General features: G+C 43.7%; 2 protein-coding genes across 2 annotated transcripts; both read left to right on the top strand.

The window, feature by feature from the left end:
* The first annotated feature begins 4,777 nt into the window (after positions 1-4,777).
* On the top strand, positions 4,778-7,253 carry LOC119804433 (homeobox protein Rhox13-like). The gene is made up of 3 exons (XM_038315849.1): positions 4,778-5,190; positions 5,871-5,916; positions 7,134-7,253. Exons 1-3 carry the CDS (start codon positions 4,778-4,780, stop codon positions 7,251-7,253), a joined length of 579 nt encoding a protein of 192 aa, XP_038171777.1.
* Positions 7,254-16,089: 8,836 nt separating this feature from the next.
* On the top strand, positions 16,090-27,423 carry LOC119804434 (rhox homeobox family member 1-like). The gene is made up of 3 exons (XM_038315850.1): positions 16,090-16,478; positions 17,013-17,058; positions 27,328-27,423. Exons 1-3 carry the CDS (start codon positions 16,090-16,092, stop codon positions 27,421-27,423), a joined length of 531 nt encoding a protein of 176 aa, XP_038171778.1.
* Positions 27,424-27,813: the final 390 nt, after the last annotated feature.

The following is a 27,813-nucleotide window of genomic DNA, read 5'->3' on the forward strand; positions in this document are numbered from 1 at the left end:
GCATTTGTCCCTGCCAAGCATGTCCTTTGGTCCTCAACAATTGTCATGTGGGTCTAGGGATTTTGTCCTTAATAGGATCTGCCCCTCTTGACATGTCTGTTTCTGGTGGCAGCATGTCTGCTACAGGTTCCAAATATATTTACTAGCACTAGATGAAGGGACTGCCTTTCGGGGGCGAGGAGTTGAGGCTTCCATGAGCGGGAAGAAAGCCTCTGTGAGCTAACAATGCTGTTCAGTGAAGACGGAGGGGGATCTGGTCTCTGGTCATTCCAACTGTATCAGTAATTTAATTGTAATTCTAATTTTCATATATAAAGTCAAGCCTAATAATTTATACTTCTATAAGAAATAGTTCAACAATGTGGGGTATGGTGTCACATACCTATAAATCCAGCAATAAGAAAGCAAATACAACAGTATCACCACATATCTGAAGCTCTCCTGGTCGAGGTAGTAAATTCCAGGTCAGAAAGGACTCCATAATGAGATCTTTTCTCAAACAAACAAATGAACAAACAGAATTTAAAAATCCATGTGTAATATAAATGAATACAATACAGATAAGCTAGAGTCTTGACTGCTGTGCTGGCTAGTTTTATGTCAGCTTGACACAAGCTAGAGTCATTTGGAAAAGGAAACTTGAACTAAGAGAGTACCCTCAACAGATTGGCCTATAGTACATTTTCTTTCTTTTTAACGTAATAAAATAAAATATGCTAAAAATTATCACAGTGAAGATGGACAAGGCAAACTAACAGAAGGAATAGAGCCCAAGAATCAGATACCATTTGTTCTCACACTCAGCAGTCCCATAAAAACACTAAACAGAAAGCTACAGTTTATATGTAGAGGACTAGCAGACACAAGTGTAGACCCTGAGCTGGCTGCACAGTCTCTGAAAGTTCCTATGATCTTTGCTCAGGCCACATGGAGGGACTTGTTATCCTGGAGTCCTCCATCCCCTCTGGCTCTTACACCCCTCCTACCTCCTCTTCCACGGGGTTCCCTGGGCTCTGGAGGGAGGGATTTGGTGGAGACATCCCATTTAGTGCTGTGTATAAGGCAAAATGAATTGTTAAAGTCACTTTCATTGGGCTATTTACAGTACTACAGAAGTCAGCAGCTTCCATGCTGACAAAAGCTCTGAAAGTACTATCTTAGTGCTGAGACTATCATTCAGGTAAGGTACTCTGATTCGGAGCAATGTCTCGAACTCTGAAGTGCACGTGTGGAGCCCAGCATGGTGCTGCATGCATCCAACAATACCCACACTGCATGAGATCTGTGTCCAACAGCATATGACCTGAGCTGTGTTCCAATAGGGCACTTCCTGTTGCAGGCTGACTCCCAAAGCTCTGGTGATACCTGAGCAGGGCTCCTGCAATGGAACTGGCTGAGTTTCAACTCTTCCTCTGTCTCGTCCTTCTACCTGGCTGCTCTAGGGGTGAGCACTGCCAGAAACTCTGCCAGGAAATCATCTCTTTGACACACTTGGTACAGTTGCTTTTGTGGCCTACAACATGTTTTATTATATACATGAAAATGATGACACCAAACTCAGTTGCAAATATTAAGTGCCTCTCCCGAGCACAACCAAAGGACATACATCATAAGGTGTAATAAGGTGCACCAACAGGGCTGAATCCATAGGTCCATCCTCCATCACTGTTGAATGGAAGGAGGTTCAAGGAAGAAAAGGTTCAAGCCAGAAGCTGGAAGCTAATATAAAATCTATCCTAGGTGGCGAGTTACTAGGCTTTGTGGGAGAATTCAGGAGGTTTGAGGGTTTTCTTTCCAGGCAAAGGAAACTGCAGTTGCTGGTACACTGGTTTGTGAAGATGAAGAAAAAGGATGCCAAAATTCCTCAAGTAATTAATGAACCCGGATGGTATCCCTGTCCTGCGTCATTGATGATATTCCCATTCATGGTTATGGAAGCTGTGAATGAAGCATTTCATTCAGGGTCCCAAGATATGTAGAGCTCAGGCTTTGGGATTTAGCTTCCTATTAGACAGAGCTGGCACTGCCCATCCCATTTTCTTTTTCTTAGGCTGCTTCTTTCTTTGCCGTCTACTCTATTCTTCCTCTGAAGTTATAATCCAGAGGTCTCCTAGAAAGTGCTTGGTAGTCAGTGAGACGGGGGAAACTGTTCTGAGGCCCAAGTACAAATGTCAAGTATCATCCCATGACTCCATGTCATCAGAAAGACCCCAGCTTCCTGCACTGGCATACTGCAGACTCAGGGTCTCTGTCTCTTCATCTACACTGCCAAATCCACAAAAAGTCAAGTAATCAACTTATATAAACACACAGCATAAGGCGTATGACACCTTTTCAGGAAAATAATCGGTGCCTGAGTTAACCAGCGTGGGAAATGGGAAGGGTCATTACCCCTCTTCCTGACAGATTCCCTAGGGTTTTCATGGTTCTTGAAAGTTTTGCAGCTCAGGTTTAAAGATTCAGTTCAATTTTTACATTTATTTTAGTTTTTATTTATGTATATGTGTGTTCTCATGTAAGTATTTGAACATGTGTGTGGGTGTCTTCAATGTCCAGGCGAGGACACTGGATACCCTGCAGCTGGGAATATAGGTGGCTGTCAGCGAGCTTATGTGGGCTCTGGGAGCCGAACTCTGGTCCTCTGCTAGAGCAGCAAGGGCTCTTGATCACTGAACCATCTCTCTATCCAGTCCCCCATTGTTTGTATTTAGCAAAACTTTTGTGTAAGCAATTTAAAGTGATTTAAAGACTTCCATCTTGGCACTTACTCAAAAGAAACCTCTTTTTAAATCTCATGATTCACAGAGATTCACAAGAGAAACAAAAATCAAATGATTCCAAGACATCTGCAGCCAAGCACTGGGCTGAGCTCTGGGAGTCCTCCTGAGAAAGGGAGAAGGCATTGTAGGAGTTAGGGGGTCAAGGTCATGACGGAGGAACCACAGGCACAGCTGATCTAAGCTCATGGGACCACATGGGCTCTGGACTAACAGTTAGGGAGCTTGCATGGACCCGACCTAGGCCCTCTGCATGTGTGTGACAGTTGTACAGCTAGCTCTGTTTGTAAGGTTCCTAGCTGTGAGATCAGGACCTGTCCCTGGTGCTTAGCTGAATTTTTGGAACCTATTACCCATGCTGGATTATCTTACCCAGCCTTTATACAGGGGGAAGAGCTTGGTCCTCCCTCAACTTCATGTGCCTTGTTATGTTTAAGACCAAGGGAGGCCCACCCCTTTCTGGATGGAGACCAAGGAGCAGTGGGTAGAAGGGAAGGGGGATAGATTGGAGTTGGGGAGGGGAGAGGATAAGAGGAGAGGAAGAAGGGAAAACTGTGATCAGTATGTAAAATAAAGGGAAATGTTCATTTAAAAAGAGATGGAAAGAATCAAATGAGTCCCTATTCAATAAGCAGAAACAGATTTAGCCATTCATTTTACATCTATATTGTATGTATACTGTAAAGGTATATGAATACTGATCCCAAAAATTCTCAGAGCAAGAAAACCCCTAGGGAATCTGTCAGGAAGAATAATACTGAACCTCCCCGACTTCCAACCTTGAATAATACAGACACCTATTATTTGTTGAAAATGTGTCACAAGCTATATGTCATAGGCCAAATATTATTCTAAATATTGCCTGAATATTTATGTATTTACCTTCAGTCCAACAGGAGTAAGGGACCACATGAACACAGTGATAAGAGCTGATGCAAATATTACATGTGAAATTTAACAGAAATTATTAAATATCTGAGGTAATTATTATCATCATTATTATTAGTTTGGCTTTTTGAGACATGATTTCTTTGTGTAATAGTCCTAGATGTCCTGGAACTAGCTCTTTTTTTCTTTTTTTTGTTTTTTTGAGACAGTGTTTTTCCAGAGCTTTGAAACCTGTCCTGGAACTAGCTCTTGTAGCCCAGGCTAGCCTAGAACTCTCAGAGATCTGCTTGCCTCAGCCACTATTGCCCAGCGATGTAATTACTTTCTTAAGCAGATCCTTTTTCTTTTGGGGGATCACATCGTTTGTTTGCTTTTCAACAGTGTCATAAGCTAGAATTCTATTCAAACCCAGTCCTAAAACCTTGATGTTGTACTTGAAAAGCAATGACTGGATAGCATCCAGTGTGCTAACCGGCACTCCTGAACCAGCAGCCACTAAAGCTGACCATGTCCACCCGTTAGTGCTGGGTGGCAGGTGAGGGTCACAGAAATTTTTACATGTTCATTCGAGGATCCTGGAGTCAATATGTGCCTTCCTCCCATGCTGCATTTCAACTTATCTTGTACTTCCACACAATCCACCCGTCATCTCCTCACTACATCCTAGAAGAAACAGGCAGCATGCAGACATGCATTAAAGCTCATTCTGGAAGCATGCCCTAGGAGCAAGATTTAACTCCATGCTTCATTTTCACACCCCTTTCAGTCTCCCTCAGGTCATGCTCGTTTGGGCCACACCCACCCTTGGGCGCTAAAACAGACAGCACCTACCTCAGCAAGTGGGCAGAAAGGCCAGTGCAATCAGCAAGGGCAGTGAGTGGCGGTCACAGAAGTCCTCAGCTCCTTCGTGCAAGCAAGCGCCTGGACGTCCAGCGTAAGAACCCCAGAGAATTGGGGCGCATGCGCGGACCTGCGCATTGACGCATTGACGCAATGACGTCAAGTCACTCTTTGCAACCATTTTGTTTTGTCGGTAGCGGTGCCGAGATTCTAGACCTTGAGGTCAGTCATTCCCGGGATCCTAGTTTTGTTTGTAGTCCACAGTGGTAGTCATGGTCCAGAAGCTTTATTATGAGCATAAATATTATACTCTGCAAGATTGCAAGGAGGAAATAGTTAATGAGAACGGAGTTGTGCCCTCCACCTCAGCCGCGGCCATGGAGGCAGATGGTGGCCATAGTGGAGGCTTCATAGGCCGCCTAAATTTCAAAATCTATGAGAGCAGCCAGGGCCAGGATAGCGAGAGTGTCTCTGAGGAAAGTGATGCCAACGTGAGAGAAAGCAGTAGCCACCCGGATTCTTCTTTGGAGCTTGACCCGGAAGAACTGAACACCTCAGTGGCTGGTGTGGCAAGGATTCCTCGGAGGCACCGGGGTTGTCAAAACCTCTTCCATTTCACACCTCGCCAGATCAAGAAAATGGAACGCGTCTTTAAAAAATCCCAGTATCCAGATTCGGCTGCCAGGTATGTGATTTGGACCAAGAGCACCCCAACCTCCCTGGCCTATGGCTCATTTTGAGGTGTCCTTTCGTTCTTCAAGGCCCTGTATTCCCTAACGCCCTCTTCAAGTCACAGTGGTCTTCTTCTTTAGTGGTGGGTACGGGAGGATGTCCCATGTGGGGGCCGAGCTCAGTACCAACATGTAGTGCGGGCGTGAAGCAAGTGTCCTTGGTCAACACCTCTCATTCCAAGTCACATTTTAATTCCTGTGAAATATAGAGACCAGAGTTTAGTGGCCCAAACAACTCACTAGCATCAAGTTCACGAGTGCTGGGCTTATACTTTGTTGGGTGACCTCCTCTCCAGTAGTCTCCTCTTCTTTTCAGGGACTGTGCACCTAGTCATCAACCCCTTTTGATTTCTCTTTCCCCTCCCCTAGTGTTGTTTTTAAATTAGCACTTTGCTCAGCATAGACTTTGACTTTTTTTAAATTTTTGATAGTTTGTTAAAATTATGTGTCTCTATCATTTAGAAAGTTTTGCAGGAGATGAATTCATTTCAAAAGTGGTACTGCCTCTGAGAATGAAAGTTATTGCCGAGGGTGAGGGAAGATGTTGATATTTTAGAAGGCATAGAATTCATGTAGGACATTGTATTGCATGTAAAACACTGCATGATAAACATCCGTGGTTCTCTTTACACAGGGAAGAACTTGCAAGAGCTCTGAAAGTGCCTGAAGCAAAACTGAAGGTCAGTGAATCCAAACAAAGCAATTGGACAGACAATCTATAGCCTTCTTTAGGTGTTAGCTAGCCTTGTCCTAGGCAGTTTTATTTATTTTTTTTCTCATTTTTTTATTCAAGAATTCCATCTCCTCCTTTCCTCCTCCCCCTTCCCTCCCCTCCCTTCCACCCATACTCCCACTCCACCCCTCTCCAAAGACAAAGAGCCATCAGGGTTCCCTTCACTATGTTAAGTCCAAGGTCCTCCCAGCTCCCCCTAAGTCCAGGAAGGTGAGCAACCAAACTGACAAGGCTCACGGTGAGCCCGTCCATCCTGTAGAGTTCATGTTCATTGCCTAGGCACTTTTAAATGAATGGATTTTATTTCCTTTTTTCCCTGTTTGAATGTTGGTTTTTTGGCACAGGGTTTCTCTGTGTAACCCTTGCTCTCCTAGATCTCAGGGTTCTATTGACTCCACCCCGCCAATTGCTGAGATTAAAGCACTTGACAAACTAAGCTGTCTTTAACTCTATTTAAACCTTAATTGAAACAGCTCTACTTAAAAGGGCCATTATCTCTAGGTGGACAACCTATATAACTTATGTTTTTCATTGGGATGCAATCTTTGACCCTCTGCTGGCCACACGCTTAGCCTCCTATGGAAATACTCCTTGCCCCTTTACCTCTTAAATTGCCCCGATCTTTCTATTTTGTGTCTGGAATATCAGGGTTAAAAGTGCTACACTGCATAAAGAAAAAAATGATCATATCTTGGGACGATGGTAATAGATAGTGGCATCCTTTAATGTTAATTTTTCTGGCATTCTGTGTTGTGTCTAGCCAAACATATTGCCAAATAGTTATGTTAGGGTTGAGATGAGGCAGGGACTGATAGGTATGGAAGAACAACACTTAAAACACAAAGGTTAATATTGTGCAGAGCAAGATTCTGGAAGTCTTGCTGAAACAGAGATAGTTTTCTTCATCCTGATGCTGGAGAAATTTGTATAACATGAAAGAATATGCTGGTCAGATTTACCACGGGTGGAAGTCCCCACTGAAGTGTTTATTCTATGGGAAAAAGACAAAATCATGGCCCTGTTTGCAAAGGTTAACACACAGCCGGGGCTTGCTTTTGTGAGCTGTGTAGGAAGTTCCATGTTAGGTGCCTTAAGTGAGGTCTCTCTCTTGGCTCTGGGGGTGGAATCCAATGCTAAAACAATCTTGTCTGCCTCTGATTTTAGGTGTGGTTCGCCAACCGACGAGCCAAAGAGAGGAAGAAGGCAACACTGGTACATCTAGAAAACACACCTCCTGTTCAAGACATAATTATACTTAGGGACATAAAGGAAGATTCTTCCTAGATGGCATTCATCCTTCGTTCAGGAGCCAAATGGCTAATTGGTGACCCATGTGCCCATTGCCAAGATTAACTAAAATTGAATACTCAAGAATAAAACCATAACCTCCACATGCTTTCTGGTATTTTGTAGGATATGATATAGACTTTCCAGGAAATTCCATTTAAACAGAATGACAAAGTCTAGTTTCATGGGGTAGCGTTTCTAAATCATGAGTGTTTCTTGCATAAATGAATATCCCCAATACATGGTAATTGGGAGACAGTGGGTCACATGAGCCTTCTTGATTCAGGCTCACTTGATCCTTTGAGCAAGAGATTCAGAAGTAATCCTGCAAACAAGAAATCTAAGGAGAATGTGGCACAGACAATATTGATGGTGATGAATACTTTTTATTTGGGGGATAGTAACAATTCTTTTTTTCCTTTCAATGAAAATAGATTTTTAAAAATCATATATTGCTTATGTTTTCCCTTCCCCTTACTCTTCTCAGGTCAACCCCACTTACCCTCCCATCTGGATACATTCCCCTTTCTGCCCCTCTTTGAAAACATCTCAGGTGGGTAGAAGCTGCCCACAGTCAGGCCTGGACCAGCTAAAGACATTCATGTGCAGGAAAGGGTCACTGTGATGAGCAAATGTGAGGAGGAGAAATTGGAGGGAACGAATCAGAACGGTTCATGTTCTGTAGAAAGAGGCAGAACAGAAGGAGCGAAGGTGGTGAGGAGCAGGCTGCTGTGGGCAGCCTGCTAACCACCCAGGGCCTTGGTGGTACCAGACCCTGCTGTGCTGCTACCAAGGGTTTGTGGGTTCATGGTGCTACTGCGGGCGGGAACTGTGTTGACATGCATGGGTTTTGCCATAATCAAAGACCACAGGATGCCCTGTGTCTGAGTTGTCACCTGTTGGAAGACCATGCCACTTCAGGGGCTGTACTGATCTGAATGACCTACACTGCCACCAGTGCCATTGTGACATCATGGAATAGGATGCTGCTGAAGGCCATGTCTGGGTCAGTGACCAGGGTCTCTGTGTTGATGTCCATGGCTCCTGGTACAACTGAAGGCCATGCATATGCCTGGTATCTAGGCTATCACCTGGGGCTGTGTTGGTGTCCCTGGGTCATGCTGCTGCTGGAACCATGCCAATCTGAGTACCTGTGCTACCACCTAGGGTCTTGGTTTCGTTCATGTGCAGCTGCTGCCGAAGACCTTCCTGGGTCCATGTCAGAACTGCAGCCAGGGTCTGTGTTGAAGTCCATGTCCTGTGTTGCCACCTAAGGCCACATGGATGCTCAGGTCCTGGACTGCAATAGGGACCTTGTTGGTTTCCAAGCTTCCAGAGCCATGCTGATCTGAGTAACCTGTGCTGCCACCCAGGGCCTTGGTGTCATACAGGCCCAAGTAGCTGCTGAGGGCCATGTGTGTGTCCGTGTCCCTATGGCAGGCAGGGTCTGAGTTGATGTCCATGGCTCCTGTTACCACCGAGGTCCATGAAGTTGTCTGGGGTCTGGTCTGCCATCTGAGGCCAGGCTGGTTTCCCAGAGTAAAGCCACCTCCAGCGACTGATCTGAGTGAACTGTGCCACCACGTGGGGCTCTGGTGATGTCAGGGCCTAAGCTGCAGCCTAGGGCTATCTCTGGGTCCATGGTCCCACAGCAGCCAGGGTCTGAGTCAATGCTCATGGAATCTGTTGCCACCCAGGGTCATGGAGATGCCTAGGGTCTGGTTAGCTACCTCAAACCATGTTGGTGTCTGAGAGCCATGCTGCTACTGGGACCATACTGATCTGGATGACCTGAGCTGCCACAGGTGCCATGTTGACATCTGAGCCAGAGATGATGCAGAAGGAAGGCCATGTCTGGATCTGTGGTCCTGCTGCAGCTGGGGTCTGTGTTGATGTCTGTGGTCTATGTTACCATACAAGGGCACGCATGATGAAAGCCAAGGGCCATGCTGAGCCATCCCTGCCCTTCACTAGCCCTGGCAAAGTTGTCCCTGAACCTTGCTAGACACCGTAGCAAGAAAGCTGACCCTGACACTCATAGGGGAGCTGGCCCCAGTGGCTCAGGCATGGAGGTCTGGTCCCTGCACTCAGGAGAGATGGCCCCACCCCTGCAACAGCTGACCCAGATGGAATGGGTTTAAGAGAGCTGGTTCCACTGATCACCTGAGGGAGCGGCTCCAGGATCCAGGACTGACCAGGTCCCCCACCACACAGGGCAAAATCAGGGCTTTGAGTTGCCCACCCTAGCATCTGCCCATCTAGGACCTGCTGGCACATGTGAAGGGACTGGTTCTGCAGGATCTCCACAATGTGGGGCAGCTCCAGGATATTGGAGAGGAGTTTCAATAAGGGTCCAGATACCAGAGACCTTTAACCAGACCAATGACTCATCACAATGAACGTTTTCAGGTGGGTCTGAATGGACAAAAAGGTTTACTGCATGTCACACTGTGGATCCCAAGGCCACTAAAATAATTGGAGTGGCAGGAAAGGCAGAGGAGTGAAGTGAGTTTTTAGGTCGGTTTATTGGTTTGGTATTTTTTTTATTCATTTTTTTCCTGGAGGGAAACCACATGCATAAAGGGAGAATATAGGGGGACTGGGAAATGAACAGAATTGAGATGCATGTAGTGAAGTTCCCAAAGAATAAACAATTACATATATATTATATGTATAATGTATACAAACATGCAGTCTTCTAAGGAGTAATAATAAAAGAAAATATAAAAAGTAAAATGGAAGCTACCATGTTAATATTGAAGAAAATATTGTGGGTTTGGGATCATTCAGAGATTCACCGTGACTATGAATAAATTTTAATAAGAAGAGGCTTTATCAAATAAATACTAGTGCTGTATGCTCATGACCCCAGGACTAAAACTGAGAGCACTCCCAAGATGTAGTCCCTGGACAGAGCTTATGGAGTCAAACCACAAGATTACAATGTATTCTACTGCTCATAGGCAGGGTCTCATTGTAACATATATGTCTTGCAGTTGCAGAATCATAGAGACTTAAATTAAGCCAATAGCTCAGTTTCTTGACTGTTCTGCTTTGCCTTCCTTCCCCTGTCATAAAATCAGGTGGATCACCTAATAACTGATGGAGAGGAATGTTTGTTTTTAAATCATGTTTAGATCAAGAGACATAAGCCAACCCCAGAGACAACTCATTAGTAAAGTAGGCCAGCATAAAATAATATTCCAGTATTAATAATGTCTTAACAATATTCAGATCCCTGTACAATTAAATCCAGTAACCAGGGAGGAACCTGGTTATCAAATATCAAAGCAGCCAGGGCAGGCAAGTAGGGCAGCATCAGCTGTGGCAGTAGCCTTAGTGATAGTCCTCCCTTGCTGGATCTGCCCTTCATCTCCCCCATCACCAGGTAGGCCCTGGGTTCCCCCAAAGTGCCTCACTTCTGCAGGTACCTAGAAGTCATCTACCCCTGCTGTGGACCAGTGATTTCCTATTTTGATTTCCCTACAGGCAGACATCCAATATGACAAGCACCATTTGTTGAAGAGGCTATCATTTATTTAGACTGTATTTCTGGCCTCTTTATCAAAAGTAATAGGGACAACCTTCAAAAGAGGATGTCTTGCTTTAAGGTGGAGACAGCAGGTAACAGCTGTCAGTAAGTCGTGGTCTGTCATCAATCAAGACCTGGATCTCTTCTCAGGAGGACATAATCCTACTAGGTGTGCATGATGACTCTGGGGACGAGTATTTGAAGAGAATAATTTGAAGAGATCTGCTGGAGAACTTAATGGGGTCAGACCTTCAGAACCCAAAGCTGCAGGATCTCCACAACACAGGACATTGACAGGATATCCAAAAAGGAGTCCCAGCGAGGTCCCATCATCTATGGTAGAGCAAAAACAAGAGGCCTCAAACCAGATAAATGACCCATTGCAACGAACACTTGCATGTCTACACTTTAATCAATTATAACATCTTTCTTTGTCTCTTACAATATCTGTGACTTCCATACATGCCTGATAAACCACAAAATCTTTTGTTCCACTTCAGGAACTAAATACAAAGGACATTTTATCTTCATTCTATTACAATATACTTCTCCTTTACCATGAGTCCCCTCTCTTAGGCTGAACATTGTTCTGTCCTGTTTTCTAAAATCTATTGGCCAAGTCTCTCCATGTTTAGACATAGCTCACTGCCTGGCAGTGGTAGAAACCTCGGGACCCTCTAGTGTGTTTTCTGTGCACATGTCCTGAACATGCCTATATTATTCCATTTTTCCAAGTCCTCAATTCCCAGGGAACTATCTCCTCACCTTTTTCTTTCCCAGGTTTGGAGTCTGTTTGCTATTTTCCCTATCTACTGAATTCCTGGCCAGTCTCTGGCAGGTATGGGCAACATGCGTCTGTAAAACCTCTCATAAGACGCCTGATCTAGAGAAAGTTAACACCAGCCTGGAGGGAAAGAAACAAAGCTCAGCCCTTGAGCAGATCTCCAGGAAACCATCAAAAGTCAAAATGAAGGATCCTTGATTTAGAAAACATGGCTTCTGGTAGTGGTTCCACACTTTCTCTATTCATTTCTCTGTTGGTGAAGATCTAGTCGGCTCCATTGAGCTGTCACTGGAAAACATGCCTGAGCCACCCTGAAAGATGCCATTGAGTTCCTTAGCGTACCAGTGGTCTTTTAGTCCAAGTATGAAGGAGGCAGACCAGTCTGTATTGAAGTTGTAAACAAGCATCAGATTTAAAGGACTCTTTGTGTAATGCTGCTTCTGTTGTTGATTGCATCTTCTCAAAACACTTAAAATCAGGTCTGTCAGTCCATGATACAATCTGAAACTTAAATTAAAAAATTCCCGAGAGAGAAAATGAGGTCAATGGGAAAACAGGGGAAAAATGACCTTCAAAATAGTATAAAATAATCATCATGCTCCCTCTTCTGGATGGGATGACTTTCTAACAAACAGTACCCCAAAGGAGATTGATGCACTCCTACAGGGGATGCAGATTTAATAGGTGTTCCATTGTGCATCTGCATGGTAATGCTGCCTCTGTATCACCTGGTGAGTTTGGAGATAAATTGGACTTTTATCCAGACCAGTTGGATTGCATAGATAAATGGGACACTGGGAGGAATTTGCATTTCTTGTACCATTTATATGCCACAACACAGGTGACAGATTGCTTAGAAAACACTAGGTCTTGAGTTCAATTCCCATTAAAAAACGGGGTCCTCATGAGGAGGTTAAGAAGGAAGAGGCTTAAAAACAAAAAGAAAACATAAAGAAGAAATTGAGAGGCACCAACCAGTTTCTAGAATAAACACTGCACATATATATGTTGAATTTGACCACACAACAAAACATCCTTCCCATACCCAGCAACTAAACAGTCAAAGACCTCATGTTTGGGGCTCAAAGCAGACAGGGTTCCACAGTGGGAAGAGAACACCTCCAAATGAGATGCTGAAGGATGGGGGGGTCGAACAGCTACTGAAACAAGTCACATACCTTATGATCTCATCGGGGTACATAGTTTTTTCAAAAACGTCTTCCAACTCATTCAGCTGCCTGGGTGTGAGACCAAACTGGATCCGTGGCCTTGTGCGCTGGACCTCTGACCCTCTGGCAGCAGCCACGTTTTCCTGTTCCTTCAACTGTGGTTTCCTGTACCCTTGATGGCTCCCATGGCTCTCATGCTTGATGTCATCACCAACATAGTTGAAGTTAACAACCTGGGTCACATCATCCTTGCGGTGTGGGATGCCGTGTTTCCTTGGTTTGTCTGAACCATTTAGAGAACCTTCACCAAAGATGACACTTTCTGTTGCTACAGTGGCCTCTTATTCAAAATCAAGTGGCCTCTTATTCACACCTCAATTTCATTTTCATCCAGTTTGTAGAAAGCCATGATGAGACCTAAAAGAGAGTAGTGTTATCTCCATAAATGCTTTGTGGATTGAAATGATTTTGCATCATGTGGGTTTTTAGCAAGGTTCACATCTGTCCTTTTTCCATCCTACAATCCCTACAGCAGATACATGCCCAGTGAAAGTGGCTCTAGGGAGCATGTGCAGAATGGACCCAGCTTGGATTCCAATCAAGTCCACCAAAGCCTTGAGGAATAGAGTAGAGGAACAGGAAAACTTTTGCAGGTGCACAAATAGGGATGAGAATAAACATTTACAGCAAGCACATGGCCTCTGGGTGAACCTCTGGGCTCAATGTTCAGTAACCTGAATATTAAAAATATTTTGTATTGTTTTGTTTTTTGAGACGGGTTTTCTCTGTAGTTCTTGGAGCTTGCTCAGGATCTAGCTCTTGTAGACTAGACTGGCCTTTAATTCACAGAGATTCACGTGCCTCTAACTTGCATGTGCTGGTATTAAAGGTGTGAGCCACCGTATCCTGATAAAAGTATTCTTAATGTTGTTTGATGATTTTGATCAAGCATACAATTATGGGATCCCGAGTGTACCTCACTCCTTATACATAAAAATGAAGCCATGAGGGTGGTTTTCTGCAATGATTCAGTGGTAAAAATGCTTGCTGGCAAGCCTGATTGTTGCAAGGGGGGATGCTTGTTCTTCCCAGCCACCTGGCTAGTTTAACCCTGAAATAACCACACAGAAACTATATTAACTAAATCACAGCTTGGCCCCTAGCTCTGACTTCTCATTGGCTAACACTCACATATTAATTTAACCCAATTGTATTAATCTGTGTAACACCACGATGTCATGGCCTACCAGCAATGTTCCAGCATGTTTTTCTCTGGTGGCAGATCCATGGCATCTCTCACTCTGCTTTCTTCCTCCCAGCATTCAGTTCTGTCTTCCCTGCCTACCTGAGTACTCTCCTATCAAAATGCCAAGGGAGTTTCTTTATTCATTTACCAGTGAAAGGAGCACATAAGCAGAAGGATCTCCTGCACCACCAGATGACCTGAACCTGATCCCTGGGATGCGCATGTTGGAAAGAGAGAACTGATTTTACCAAGTTGTCTTCTGACATCCAAACATGTGATGTGACATGAACAACATGGTATAAGTCCATACTCACATAACAAATAAATTCAACAATTAAAAGGAATCGTAATTTATTTTTTTACTAACTCTACGGGTATTTGACAATGTTTTTGTGTTTACAAACGTTGATTTTCACATCTATATGTCAAAATATTTGCACTACAACTTCCTTAGAAATCTATCTAGCAGCCCTGATATCACAGTGCTCTAGGATTGTACAATTAAAAGGAAGAAAGAAAATGTTTGCATTTCTGGAAGGGGACTGGAGAGACGGCTAAATGGCTAAGAGGTTTTGTTGGTTTTTTGAGAGGACCAGAGTAAAGTTCCTAGGATCCACCTCTGTAACCATCTATCTATAAGTTGATCTTCAGAAGAATCAGTGCTCCCTCTAGGACCCATAAGTACAAGCACACAAACTAATAATAAGAGGGCACCAGGTCTCATTATAGACTGTTGTGAGCCACCATATGGTTCATGGGAATTGAACTCAGGACCTCTAGAAGAACAGGCAGTGGCCTTAACGTTTAAGCCATCCCCTTAATATTAATTTTTAAAAGCAACGTTAAACTCTAGTTTTATTTTTATTAATTAATTATTTTCCCAATCATATTTCCTCTCCATTCTTTCTCTCTTCCCACACCCTGCTACTAATCTGCTTCTTCCCCCCATCAACTTCTTCTCTTTTCAGAAAAGAGCAGGTCTCCCATGCCAATCATCCATCTGTGGCATATCAAGTTGCAGTAAGACTAGGTGCCTCATCTCCTATTAAGGTTGGGTTAGGCAATCCAGTAGGAGGAAAAGGTCCCAAAAGCAGATCACTGGTCAGAGACATTTGCACTCTTAGGAGCCCCACCAAAAGACTAAGACCATAAACCACACAACTGTCAAATATGGATAGAGGGCCTAGGTCAGTCCCTTGTAAGCTCTCTTGTTGGCAGCTCAGTCTCTGTGAGTCCTATGGGCCCAGGTTAATAAATTCTGTGGTTTTTCTTTTGGTGCCCTTGGCGTCTCTGATTCCCACAATCCTTTCTCCACCTCTTCCACAGTATTCTCTGAGGTTCACCAGTGTTTGTAGGTCTGCATCTGTTTCCATCAGTGGCTGGGTGAAGGATTACATTTTCTTAACGAGATCTACTTGATATTTTCGAACATCTCAGCACCCTGAGAAAATTTCTTTGAGAATATTAATTGTTTGAATGGAAGCTAGCCCGAAATTATTTCATTTTTGTTTACTTACTGTATATATGGTGCTTTCTCAGCTCAAGTACACTTCCAGAGCTCTTTCAAGCTTAAGGAGTTTACTGACACTGTGAAAAGGGCAGAGACCCATGCAGTGTCAGTGTTGTCAGACGTGAGAAGCATTGGGCAGGACATTGTACAATGACTCTGATGGAGATACCCTATCAACCATCTGAAGCATTTTCAGTTTTTCAATGGTGACATCAAGTGTCATATCCACTTCATTCCCAGCTCTTGCAGTGTGCACCCAGTGAGATACAGAAGCTAGAGATCTCCATAGGTTCACCCAGAGGCCATGTGCTTGCTGTAAATGCTTATCCTCATCCCTACTAGCACCTGTAACAGCTTGCTTTTTCCTCTACTGCCTCCCTCAAGGCTTATGTGAACTTGGTTGGAATCCAAGTTGGATCCATTCTGCACATGCTCCCTAGAATCACATTCACTGGGCATGTATCTCCTATAGGGATTGTGTGATGGAAAGAGGACAGATGTGAAACTTGCTAAAAAAAACCCACATGATGCAAAATCATTTCAATCCACAAAGCATTTATGGAGATGACACTACTCTCTTTTTTGTCTCATCATGGCTTTCTACAAACTGGATGAAAATGAGATTGAGGTGAGCCTTGATTTTGAAGAAGAGGCCAGTACAGCAACAGAAATTATCAACTTTGGTGAAGATTCTCTAAATGGTTCAGACAAACCAAAAAACCAGGGCATCCCACACCACAAGGATGATGTGACCCAGGTTGTTAACTTCAACTATGTTGGTGATGACATCAAGCATAAGAGCCATGGGAGCCACCAAGGGTACAGGAACCCACAGTTGAAGGAACAGGAAAACGTGGCTGCTGCCAGAGGGCCACAGGTTAGGCGCACAAGGCCACGGATCCAGTTTGGTCTCACACCCAGGCAGCTGAATGTGTTGGAAGATGTTTTTGAAGGAACTAAGTACTCCTATGAGCTCATAAGGTATGTGACTTCTTTCTGTAGCCATTCCAGCTCCCCTCCTTCAGCTTCTCATTTGGAGCTGGAGGTGTGTTCTTTAGACTGTGGCGCCTGTCTGCTTTGAACCACAAGCATGAGGTCTTTGACTGTTTAATTTCTGGGTATGGGAAGGATGTTTTGTGTGGTCAAATATATGCAGTTTTGATTCTAGAAACTGGTTGGTGCCTCTCAATTTCTTCTTTAAGTTTTCTTTTTTTTTCCTCCTCCTATTTATGCTCTTCTTCTTCATGGACTGTGTTTTATAATGGTAATTGAACTCAAGACCTAGTAGTTTCTAAGCAATCCCTCTACTAGTATAGCATATCTACCTTGTGTCAATTAATATGGTTATTTTTGCAATTCAATAGAGATCAATGAAAAGCCACTTCCATACTTTAGAACTCACCTTCTCTACATAGTTTTGTGTTGGACTGTTGTCCATCTCCAGACGTCTCTTCATCTTGCCAAGCTGAAATGCTGTATTTCACAACAGCTCCACTTTCCATCTTCTTCCCACAGGAAGGACCTTGCAAAGCTCTTGTTCCTGGGAGAATCCAGAATGCGGGTAAATAAATCTGAAAAGGCTTTGGGCAGGGCACTCTGCTTCAGGACATGGGCCATTTTCTCGTACCCATTATGAATAGTAACCGAGCTCTGAGTCTTGAAGTTTTCCAGAGGTACAAATGGAACAGTCACCCATTACATATCCTTTCCCATTATTTGAGACACCATAGTCTCTTTTTTCACTCTTATTCTTATTATTATTATTATTATTATTATTATTATTATGACTAAAAACCACATAAGAGTGAGTACATATTTTATTTGTCTTTCTGGGTCTGAGTTACATCACCCAATAAGGTGATTTCTAGACCCATACATTTGCATGCGAATTTCAAGATGTCATTATTTTTTTTACTGTTGTGCAAATGTACATTTTCTTTTTTTCCATTCTTTCTTTGAGGGCCATTTACATATTTTTCCAGGTTCTGCCTCTTATGAATAACGCTGTTATGAACATATTTGAGGTGATGTTCTTGTGGTATGATTGTTTTGGGGTATATAAACAACAGTGGTATTGCTGGGTCTAGAGATGGATTGTTTCCTAATTTTCTGAGAAATCTCCATAATTATTTCTAAAGCAGCTGTAGAAGTTTACACTCCCACCAGCAGTGTAGGAGTGTTCCCATTACCACAGATCCTCTCCAGCATAAGTTGTCATCAGTGTTTTGATCATGGTCATTCTTACAGGTGTAAGATAGAATCTCAGAGTTGTTTTGATTTGCATTTCTCTGATGACTAAGGATGTTGAACATTTCCTCAAGTGTCCTTCAGCTATTTGAGATTCACAGACGACTTATAATCAGTATGTAAACATCATATATATAGACAGCATTGAATATTATAAGGTCATGCATATAAGAAAACATAAATGTTTACTTGTATGTGTACAATGATTAATACTGAAGTCCTGACACTAAAGACATTTCAGGGTACTTATATGTAGGATTGTAGTAGGACTCTAAGTGACCTTGAGAACATTCTAATTGATGTAGCAAGCAGTAGGAGAAAAAGAGGGCTCAGTTTTAACAAATAAACACTTAGTTATAAGCGTGGATTAAGTGAGGCCAGAGAGAAACTCAGTGTTTCATAACTAACCTCTGTTTAATTTATCCAAGATTCATGTGGGAAGACACTCACAAGTGCACATGGTTGGCCCTCTACCTTTGTAATTTTGTGCAAAGGTGATGTAGACAGCAGCAAGGTTGAACATTCATGTTCCCCCCACGCTGTGTTTAGAGTATTCAAAATAATGCCAAAATAGTCATGTTAGTGTTTGGAAAAGTCTGAGGCTGACAGCTTTAAAGATTTAATTTTGATACACTTCAACAGAACGAATAACATTGAGTTCATTTCAGTTAATTGAGTAAAGAGAACATGATGAGCGGAAGTTATAGAAAGTCAAAATGCAGGTTGGGACCAAAAAAAAGGCCCGAAGGATAAAACGCTTGCCACATGAGTCTGAGGATCTGAGTTGGGACCCTCAGCATAAAGTTTAGCAGGTGTCAGCACACCTGTAGTCAGAATCTCTTATGCAGGAGGGAGAGACTACTGATCCTTGGGGAAACCTGGATTAGCTTAGTTGCTGAACTGAGGTTCAGGGAAGACCCTGCCAATGTAAATCATGTGGGGAGCAAGCTAGGAAGATGCTTGTCTGTGACATTGGTCCTCAGCAAGCACGAGTGAGTATGTGCACATAGATAGACATGCACATCACACACCTTTGCAAGCGTTCATGTGTTTGCACATCCATAAAAAGCAAAGGTTCCAAACCACGGTCAAGTGTGTCTTCTGTTGACTAACTTGAAAACTGAAAGTATCCTTTTCCTTTAAAGGAGACTATGTTGAAGATGTGGGGTTTTTGAAATTGGGAAAAGATAGAGCTCACTTGAAGGAAGAGTTGTAGCTATCTCATTTTATAACAAATTTCTTTCCTTCAGACAGTAAAGACTAATGTTTAGATCATGGGATAAGAACTGAGGTCATGAGCCCAGAGAAACTGACTGCTGCTACATAGCAAAGAGAAAGTGCACAGTGCTATTCATGCTAACTTCCTTTTCCTTCAGAATGTATCAGGGCAGTCTTGATGTAAGCGAGCTCCCTACCTGCGGTAGTAGCCTGTGCCGAATAGCAGTCCTGCCTAGCAGCCCCTGAGTGCTGGCATCCTAACACCACGATGTATAAACTAGAGTAGGACCAGGTTCAGGTGGGAGAAACTGGGAGAGAAGACGGAGTTTCCTCAGGGTGGAGAGGAAGAGTGCATAGAAAAGAAAAGTCGAAAAAGTGAGGAATTCTCCCCCTGTCGAGCGGATAGGACCCTGTACTTCAGATCCTGAGAGACAGAGGTGCTGCAGTCCCAGAGAGTGATGTGAGGCAGCTCTGGAGACACAGATGCACTGAAGCTCCAGAGAGGCTGATGCACTGCAGCTCCAGAGAGGCTGATGCACTGAAGCTCCAGAGAGGCTGATGCACTGCAGCTCCATAGAGGCCCAAGTACTGCAGTTCTAGAGGCTGGTGCACTGCAGCTCTAGAGGCTCATGCACCTCCAGAGAGGCTGATGAATTGCAGCTCCATTGAGACTGATAATACTTCAACTCTAGAGTTGTTGATGCACTATCACTCCAGAGTCCTATTACTGCGGCTCTAGAGAAGCTGATGATGTACTGCATCTCTAGATATGCAGATGAACTGAAGCTCCACAGAGGCTGATTCACTGCTCTCCAGAGTAGCTGATGAATTGCAGCTCTAGAGGTTCATGCACTGTATCTCCATAGAGGCTGATGCACTGCAGCTTCAGAGAAGCACATGCACTGAAACACCAGAGAAGCTGATGCACTGCCGCTCCAGAGAGGCTAATAACTGCCACTCCAGAGAATTCTGCACTGCAGCTCCACAGAGGCTGATGCACTGTAGCTTCAGAGAGGCTGATGCACTGCTGCTCCAGAGAGGCTGATGAACTGTAGCTCTAGAGGCTGATTCACTGCTGCTCCAGAGAAGCTGATTTACTGCAGCTCTAGGGGTTGAAGCACTGTAGCTCTAGAGGCTGATACAATGCAGCTCTATAGAGGCTGATGCACTGCATCGACAGAGGGGCTGATGTACTGCAGCTCTAAAAGCTGATGCACTGCAGGTTCAGAGAGGCTGATTCACAGCACTCCAGAGAGACTGATGAATTTCAGCTCTAGAGGCTGATGCACTGTAGCTCCATAGAGGCTGATGCACTGCAGTTTCAGAGAGGCACATGCACTGCATCTGTAGATGCTGAAACTATGCATCTCTAGATGCCAAGCTCTGCTCTCTAGAGGCTGAAGCATTGCAGATCCAGAGAGGCTGACTTATTGCTGCTCAGGAGAGGCTGATGCACCACAGCTCAGGAGAGGCTGATGTACTGAAGTTAAAGAGTTTGATGCACTGTGGCTGTAGAGAGGCCAATGTACTGCAACACTAGAGGCTGATGCACTGCTGCTACATAGAGACCACTGGTGACATGGGAATCCCCTCTGTTTGTGGTGATTACCATTAATGAATAAAGAAACTGCTTTGGACATATAGCAAGGCAGAACTTATGTAGGCAGGAAAGCTATGATGAATGCAGGGAGAAAGAAAGGCAGAGTCAGAGGGAGAAGCCATGGAGCCACCACCAGAGTCAGACATGCCGAAATTTTGCTCATAAACCACTGTCACATGGAGATACACAGATTAATAGAAAGTGGTTAAATTAATATGTAAGAGTTGGCCAATAAGAGGCTAGAGCTAATATGCCAAGCAGTGACTTAATTAATATAGTTCCTGTGTGATTATTTCTGGGCTAATCTAATCAGGCAGATGGGAACCAACAAGCAGCCTCCTCCCAACACACTGGGGCTTTGGTTGAGTTCATGGAGGCATTATGTTGGCAGCTTTGAGTTCCCCTCATGGCTTCTGGTCCTTTGGTTGGTCTTCTTTAGAGTATACAAGCACATAATAGAAGGGACCAGGCAGGGAGAGAAAGGACATGGACTCAAAGACGTACATTTTGAGAACTTCCCAATATAATGGACCCTTATTCCCTAGAGCCTGAGAGGATGTTGACATCTAACATGTAACTGTGACTGCATTTCCATGGCTGGCTATGTATTAAGGAGGAGGCAGTTTTGTTAACTGTTCTCCACATTGTCACAGATCACATTCCTGAGTGGAGGTTCAGCCTAAAATCTTTGGATCTCCTGGTAGAAGAACAGAGCCCAGGATGTCCTTCATGTTGGGCAGGAAGTAGAGCATCACTATCTGTAGTGAGGAGCTGCAGGCAGGCCTGTTTTTCATCCTGCATGGTTCCCTGCCGCCTAGCTAGCTTATGACCCGAAATAACACACAAACTGTATTCATTTAAACACTGCCTGGCCCATTAGTTTCAGCCTCTTATTAACTAATTCTAACATCTTGCTTTAACCCATATTTAGTAATCTGCGTAGCACCACGAGGGCTGGCTTACCAGGAGAGATCTTAACCTGCGTCCCTCTCAGAGAGGAGAGCCAAGGTGACTGTCTGATCCATCTGCCTCCCTTCCTTCTTCCTGTTCTGTCTACTCCACCCACCTAAGGGCTTGTCAATCAAATGGGCCAGGCAGTTTCTTCATTAACCAATGAAATCAACATAAACAAACAGAAGACTCTCCCATATTATTTCCCCTTGTTTAAACAAAAAAGAAGGCTTTAACTTTAACATAGCAAAATTACAAATAACAAAACAGTTATCAAGGAAGAATTATAGTTACAATATTTATATCTACTTTTCTTTTATCATAACTAAGGAAAACTATAACTATCTATTATTCTTCAACTCCATCAAAGACTCCAGAAGGACACAATAATACTTAGGTGAACAAGAAGTAAGCTACTTCCAAAACTCTAGAAATGACTGAGACATCTCGCTGCCTTTTGCACTGTTGCTGCATCCATCTTGGGCCTTCAGTCCCATAGTATCCAGCAGACATTTCCATGAAGCAGGAAATTTCAAAGGGAGTTCAGTCACTCTTTGCTGTGTCCTGCAGAATGTCTCACAGACTCTTTCATGAATCAGGAACCCGAAATACCATCTCACATTTAGGCAAGTTCAGCAGTCCTCTTTCTGCAGGTTCTTTGTGTGCAGTTTATGCAACAGTCCAGGCAAGAGCAGTTTCTTGCCCAAATGGCTATCAAACTCAATAAGGAGACTCTTCAATGCCCATCTTTTTCTTGAAGTAGATTGGTGCTGCCACAAGCAGACATGTCTCATTGCCATGAAAAGCTCTAAGCTATTAAAACATTAAAATGCCATATTTTGTAGTCTTTGAAAGATATTAGAAATGCCTATATAACTGAAATATATCTCTAAATATCTAGAAAATCTAACTAACTTGACTATAAGATTGACTATTATCAATGATTATCCATTAACAACCTAAATACATTACATTTTTAAATGGACTACACAATCACAATAACTTAATCAGTATCAGAAATACATATACAGCTGACATTGTACAATTTCAGAAAGAGTTTCCCTCACAATTTATTTGGCAATCTTGCTTTTTTCATGTTTGATAGCTTTATTTTTTATATTATTAAAAATTTCTGCCTCCTACCAGCCTCCCATTTACCTCCCCTTCCCCCCTCCACTCTTCCTCCCTCTCCTGTCAGAAGAGCAGTAAGGGTTCCCTGCCCTGTGGGAAGTACAAGTTCCTCCCCGCCTCCATCCAGGTCTAGGAAGGTGAGCATCCAATCAGGCTAGGCCCCTCCAAAGCCAGAATGTGTAGTTGGAGCCAAATCCAGTGCCATTGTCCTTGGTTTCTCAGTAGCCCTCATTGTCCACCATGTTCAGGGAGTCCGATTTTATTCTGTGCTTTTTCAGTCCCAGTCCAGCTGGCCTTGGTAACTTCCAATTAGATCAGCCCCACCATCTCAGTGGGTGGGAGCACCCCTCGCAGTCCTGACTTCCTTGTTCATGTTCTCCCTCCTACTGCTTCTCATTTGGATCTTGGGTGTTCCATCTGGTGCACCAAAGGGTGGCTTTGTTTTTATTTCCATCTATCGCCAGATGAAGGTTCTATGGTGATATGCAAGATATTCATCAGTATGACTATAGGATCTGGCCTTTTCCGGCTCCATTTCCTCATCTGCCCAAGGAATTAGCTAGGGACATCTCCCTGAACACCTGGGAACCCCTCTAGAATCAAGTCTCTTGACAAACCAAAAATGGCTCCCTTAATTAAGATATATACTTCCCTGCTCCCATATCCACCCTTCCTGCTTCCATATCCATCCCATTCCCCAAGCTCTCCCCATCCTCCCCTTCACACTTTTCTCTCCCCATCTCCCCTTACCCCTGATGGAGGAGTGTCTATGTGTTACTTTCATTATTAATAAAGAAAACTGCCTTGGCCCTTTAAGAACAGAAAATTAGGTAGGTGGAGTAGACAGAACAGAATTGTGGGAACAAGGAAGTAGAGTTGGAGAGACGCTTCAGGCAGTCGCGATAGTGAGTCTCCATGCTGCTCCTCTCCGAGATGGACGCAGGTTAAGATCTTTCCTGGTAAGCCACACCTCGTGGTGCTACCCAGATTACTAAATATGGGTTAAAGAAAGATGTGAGAATTAACCAATAAGAGGCTGAAACTATGGGCCAAGCAGTGTTTTAAAAGAATACAGTTTCCGTGTAATTATTTCGGGTAAAGCTAGCCTGGTGGCGGGATACAGCCCCCCGCCCGTTCTTTCTACATACCCCCATCCCACCCGCCCCCACGTTCCCAATTTTTGCCCGGCAATCTTGACTACTTCCAATATCCAGGAGGATATTGCAGTTTGAGAACTTCCCAATATAATGAACCTTTCCCAATATAACGGACACTTATTCTCTAGAGCCTGAGAGGATGGTAACATCTAACATATAATGTGACTGTATTTCCATAGCTGGCTATGCATTAAGGAGGAGGCAGCTTTATTAACTGTTCTCTACATTGTTGCAGATCACATTCCTGAGTGGAGGTTCAGCCTAAAAACTTTGGATCTCCTGGTAGAAGAAAAGAGCCCAGGATGTGCTTCATGTTGGGCAGGAAGTAGGGCATCACTATCTGTAGTGAGGAGCTGCGGGCAGGCCTGTTTTTCATCCTGCATGGTTCCCTGCCGCCTAGCTAGCATATGCCCCGAAATAACAATACACAAACTGTATTCATTTAAACACTGCCTGGCCCATTAGTTTCAGCCTCTTATTAACTAATTCTAACATCTTGCTTTAACCCATATTTAGTAATCTGTGTAGAACCACGAGGGCTGGCTTACCAGGAGAGATCTTAACCTGCGTCCCTCTCAGAGAGGAGAGCCAAGGTGACTGTCTGAGCCATCTGCCTCCCTTCCTTCTTCCTGTTCTGTTTACTCAACCCACCTAAGGGCTGGCCTATCAAATTGGCCAAGGTAGTTTCTTTATTAACCAATGAAATCAACACAAACAGAAGACTCTCCCACATGAGCTATCAAGCTGCAACTCTCATTGAGAACATTGCCTTTGTCCTGATCCCAGAAAATTTAGGATGGCATGGAAGAGGGGGAGGGCAAAAGTCGATAGGTGACAGTGACCTCCTCCTATTACCTACTTCATGGAAGCAGGGAGTCTCAAGATACCTGAATGATGTGTCTGAATTGGCTCATTTCCCTAATCCTATAGATGACAAAATCACATCTCTGTGCAGGCCTCCCTTTAAATAGTGTTAGTTCTCCCAAGTCAATTTGGGAGGGATTTGATGGTTTGTTTGTTTGTTTGTTTGTTTGATCTGGGGCTAGGATGTGACTTTGCACACTCTTGTAGGCAAGTGTGATTCCTTGTAATCACCCCAACACCTTAAGTTCCTGGAGCAATAAGAAGATGCCCAGCAAAAAAGGAGCCAAAATCATGGGAGTAAAGCAGTTTCCCGGAGAGAAATTGTGTGTTTTGATAAAAAAAAAAAGTATTCTAGAGGAGATCTAGAAACACTGGAACTGAAGAAGATGATGCTGGAGGGAGTGAGAGGAGAGGGGAATGAGGAGGAAGAAGAGCAGGAGGAAGAAGAGGAGACTGGCAATGAAGGAGATTGTTTTCTGACAGTTAAGGGGAAGTAGGAAGCAGGTATCACACTATCCTAAGTGGTGATTCTCACAGAACCCCTTGTCCTTCCTGACATGGGCCACTTGTGAGCAACCTCACTGGGAGTTAGGATTGAGCTGTCTGTACAAGGCAGCACAAGCAAGTGTATTGTTGAAGTGCATTGATTTCATTTTGGTTTTTGACCTTTTGTACAGAAAATAGATTTTTGTTCCCTTAGAGTCATACACCACCTTTGATTCTTCCATTTTTTTCTGTTTACTCTTCTGCTTTGATCCCTGAACCTTGAGGGGAGGAGATTATGAAGACATTCCCTTGAGGATAGAGTGTTCCAGAGCTGTTAGCAGAAATGACCACTTACATGGTCTGTAGCTACTGCAAAGATTTCATTCCAGCTGATTAGGATGACACCCAGGTATCTGGGCACCTAGGCATGGCCCCGAGTGTCTAGAACACTGGGGTTTTAAGGGCATTTTAAAACCTAGATGTCCTAGCATCTAGCTCAGGAGCTGCAAATGCCTTTGCAGAAGTAAGCACTTTGAAGCAAGGTGTTTACTGAAGCTAAGATAAGCAGTTAGCTGCGGGAGGGATACATAAAAACAGGTAGTTAAACTACAGCAAAGTTAGCTAGAACATTCCTGATCTTTGGTCCCTAGAATAGACTTAATTAATTTCCTGTGGGATTCTCTTCTCCATCACAGAGATGAAATTCTATTTATAACTGAAATGCCTCAACAAGATTACAAGATGTAAGAACCTCTTTACTGGCTTGCTCTGTCACATTTCCCACTAGGTCAGAGGTCATGAGTCAAATCAGTGACTCGTCCTATTCTAGGAGGGCAAAGTTGTTTCTAAGGATCAGTAACTTAGATGAGTTGATTTTCTGTTTAAGGCAGTTGGCCAGGCAGGTGAAGAGGGAGGGTTCCACCGTTAGTCTGATCAGGACAAGAAGCAATGGTCCAGCTGATGCTGACAGTAATCTATAGGGACCCAGTCACCAGAGACTGATAACAATGTCCTGATCTATGTCTTCTTTCTTTACTTCCTTTGAGCTTTTCTCTCTCCCTTTCTATTCCTCTTTGCCTTCTGTTCTCTTCTGCTTGCTCTCTTCTTTCTATCGACTGTTCTTGTCCCCTCACTTACCCTTCCACCTTCTTTTCCTCATCATACCCAGTCCTTTCTCCTCTCCTTATTTAAAAAGCAGTTACTCGTGCATGCACTCCAGGGCACTGGTAGCCCGTTCCCACCACCTCATCTTCACTCTCCTCTCCTTCCTTAGAGCAATAGGCTTCAGAATTTCCAGGAAGCCTGCTGAAAACCAGACTTGGACCAGGCATTGGCCCATCACTTCCCAGCAGCTTCCTTTCCTGTGCATAGGAGATAAGAGGCCTCTGTGGGAGGCCATAGAACCCTCCACAGTCACCCAGAAAGGACCCTGCGTTTTTGTAGATCTTTCATGGATAAAACAGGAGAGGGTAATACAGAAAAAGAAATTAGTAATATATTCATCTTTCTTGCTCTTCAACTTAGGTCAGAAGTCTCAGGATCATCTCCAACAATCCAAGTTGAGGAATCTATGGCAGTTGCTTCAGCTGTTCCTGAGCCTATTTAATCAGAACCAGAATTGGGACCCGTTTGGCCTTTGTTATCATTGATTCAAGGACAAATGTGAGCTCTCCCTTCTGCTCTATTATAGGCATATATCATGAGGACTACATAGACAAGAATACATGCAGTGGGGTGTGACTTTCCAGGGAGTCAGAGGAGGTACATGTAGTCTAAGCAGTAGTCCACGTAAGCCTTATAATTCAAGGGCATGATGCAGGTACCTTGTCCTTGGCAGAGAATGTGTAGATTGTAATCCCTGAAGACCTTTTCCTATCCGGTCTTCTCCATATTTTGATTTACTGATCCCTGGTCTCTTTCTTAGAGCCATATTTTCTCATTCCCTAGACAGGACATAAGAGAGGAAAGGTATACCCTAAAGAATTTCCCGTTTCCTGTTGTTCTGAAATCTGATTTCCAGGGTTGGGGTTCCTAAGGATTTTGTGTGTCCTTGGTTAGAAAACTCTGGACAATCTAAAGCCTCACTGGCACTTACTGTTACACAGAGTTGTTTTTTCCACTTGTGATATTGACTGTTGAATACACCAAAGCCATCTCTTTCACCATGTTATTGCAGCGCTGGTTTAAGCAAAGAAGAGCCAAATACAGAAAACACCAGCAGTCTCAGGAGCTCCAGTGTGCATCTGCTGATGGCCAGGACACCTTGCAGTAAAGCTTTTAGGGGAATCCTGAAGCATCATCCTGTCCAGCATCCAGATGAAGAAATGATCTTCAGGTGTCACTGAAACCTACTAATGGCTGTGAAACCTTATCCCTTCAGCAATAAAGAGCTGAGTATTCAAAATATTTCATGTCCTTTTTAGGGTCAGTAATGTGTGGATGTCCATTATTGAGAACATATTTAACAGAAGAAAAAAGAAAGGGAACAAACACTGAGACATCTTTACTACTCCACAAGTCACGAAAGGTTCTCAAGACCCACAGCAATCCTCTCTCAGACGTATATTCTTCTCTGTTGTGACATTGTACCATCCTCACCTTAACACGACCCTGTGGGAACAAACAAATAAAATCAGGAACAGGACAAGTCCCCAGTGAGAAG

Source organism: Arvicola amphibius, chromosome X (genome assembly GCF_903992535.2).
Source record: "Arvicola amphibius chromosome X, mArvAmp1.2, whole genome shotgun sequence".
In the NCBI taxonomy this organism is placed as follows: Eukaryota; Metazoa; Chordata; class Mammalia; order Rodentia; family Cricetidae; genus Arvicola; species Arvicola amphibius.

Bases quoted from the DNA above. Each gene is read 5' to 3' on its own strand.
- LOC119804434 (XM_038315850.1), top strand. From the start codon at position 16,090: ATGGCTTTCTACAAACTGGATGAAAATGAGATTGAGGTGAGCCTTGAT. The intron at 16,479-17,012 runs GTATGTGACTTC...TTCTTCCCACAG, and splicing joins TACTCCTATGAGCTCATAAG to GAAGGACCTTGCAAAGCTCT. The intron at 17,059-27,327 runs GTAAATAAATCT...ATGTTATTGCAG, and splicing joins TGGGAGAATCCAGAATGCGG to CGCTGGTTTAAGCAAAGAAG.
- LOC119804433 (XM_038315849.1), top strand. From the start codon at position 4,778: ATGGTCCAGAAGCTTTATTATGAGCATAAATATTATACTCTGCAAGAT. The intron at 5,191-5,870 runs GTATGTGATTTG...CTCTTTACACAG, and splicing joins TATCCAGATTCGGCTGCCAG to GGAAGAACTTGCAAGAGCTC. The intron at 5,917-7,133 runs GTCAGTGAATCC...CTCTGATTTTAG, and splicing joins TGCCTGAAGCAAAACTGAAG to GTGTGGTTCGCCAACCGACG.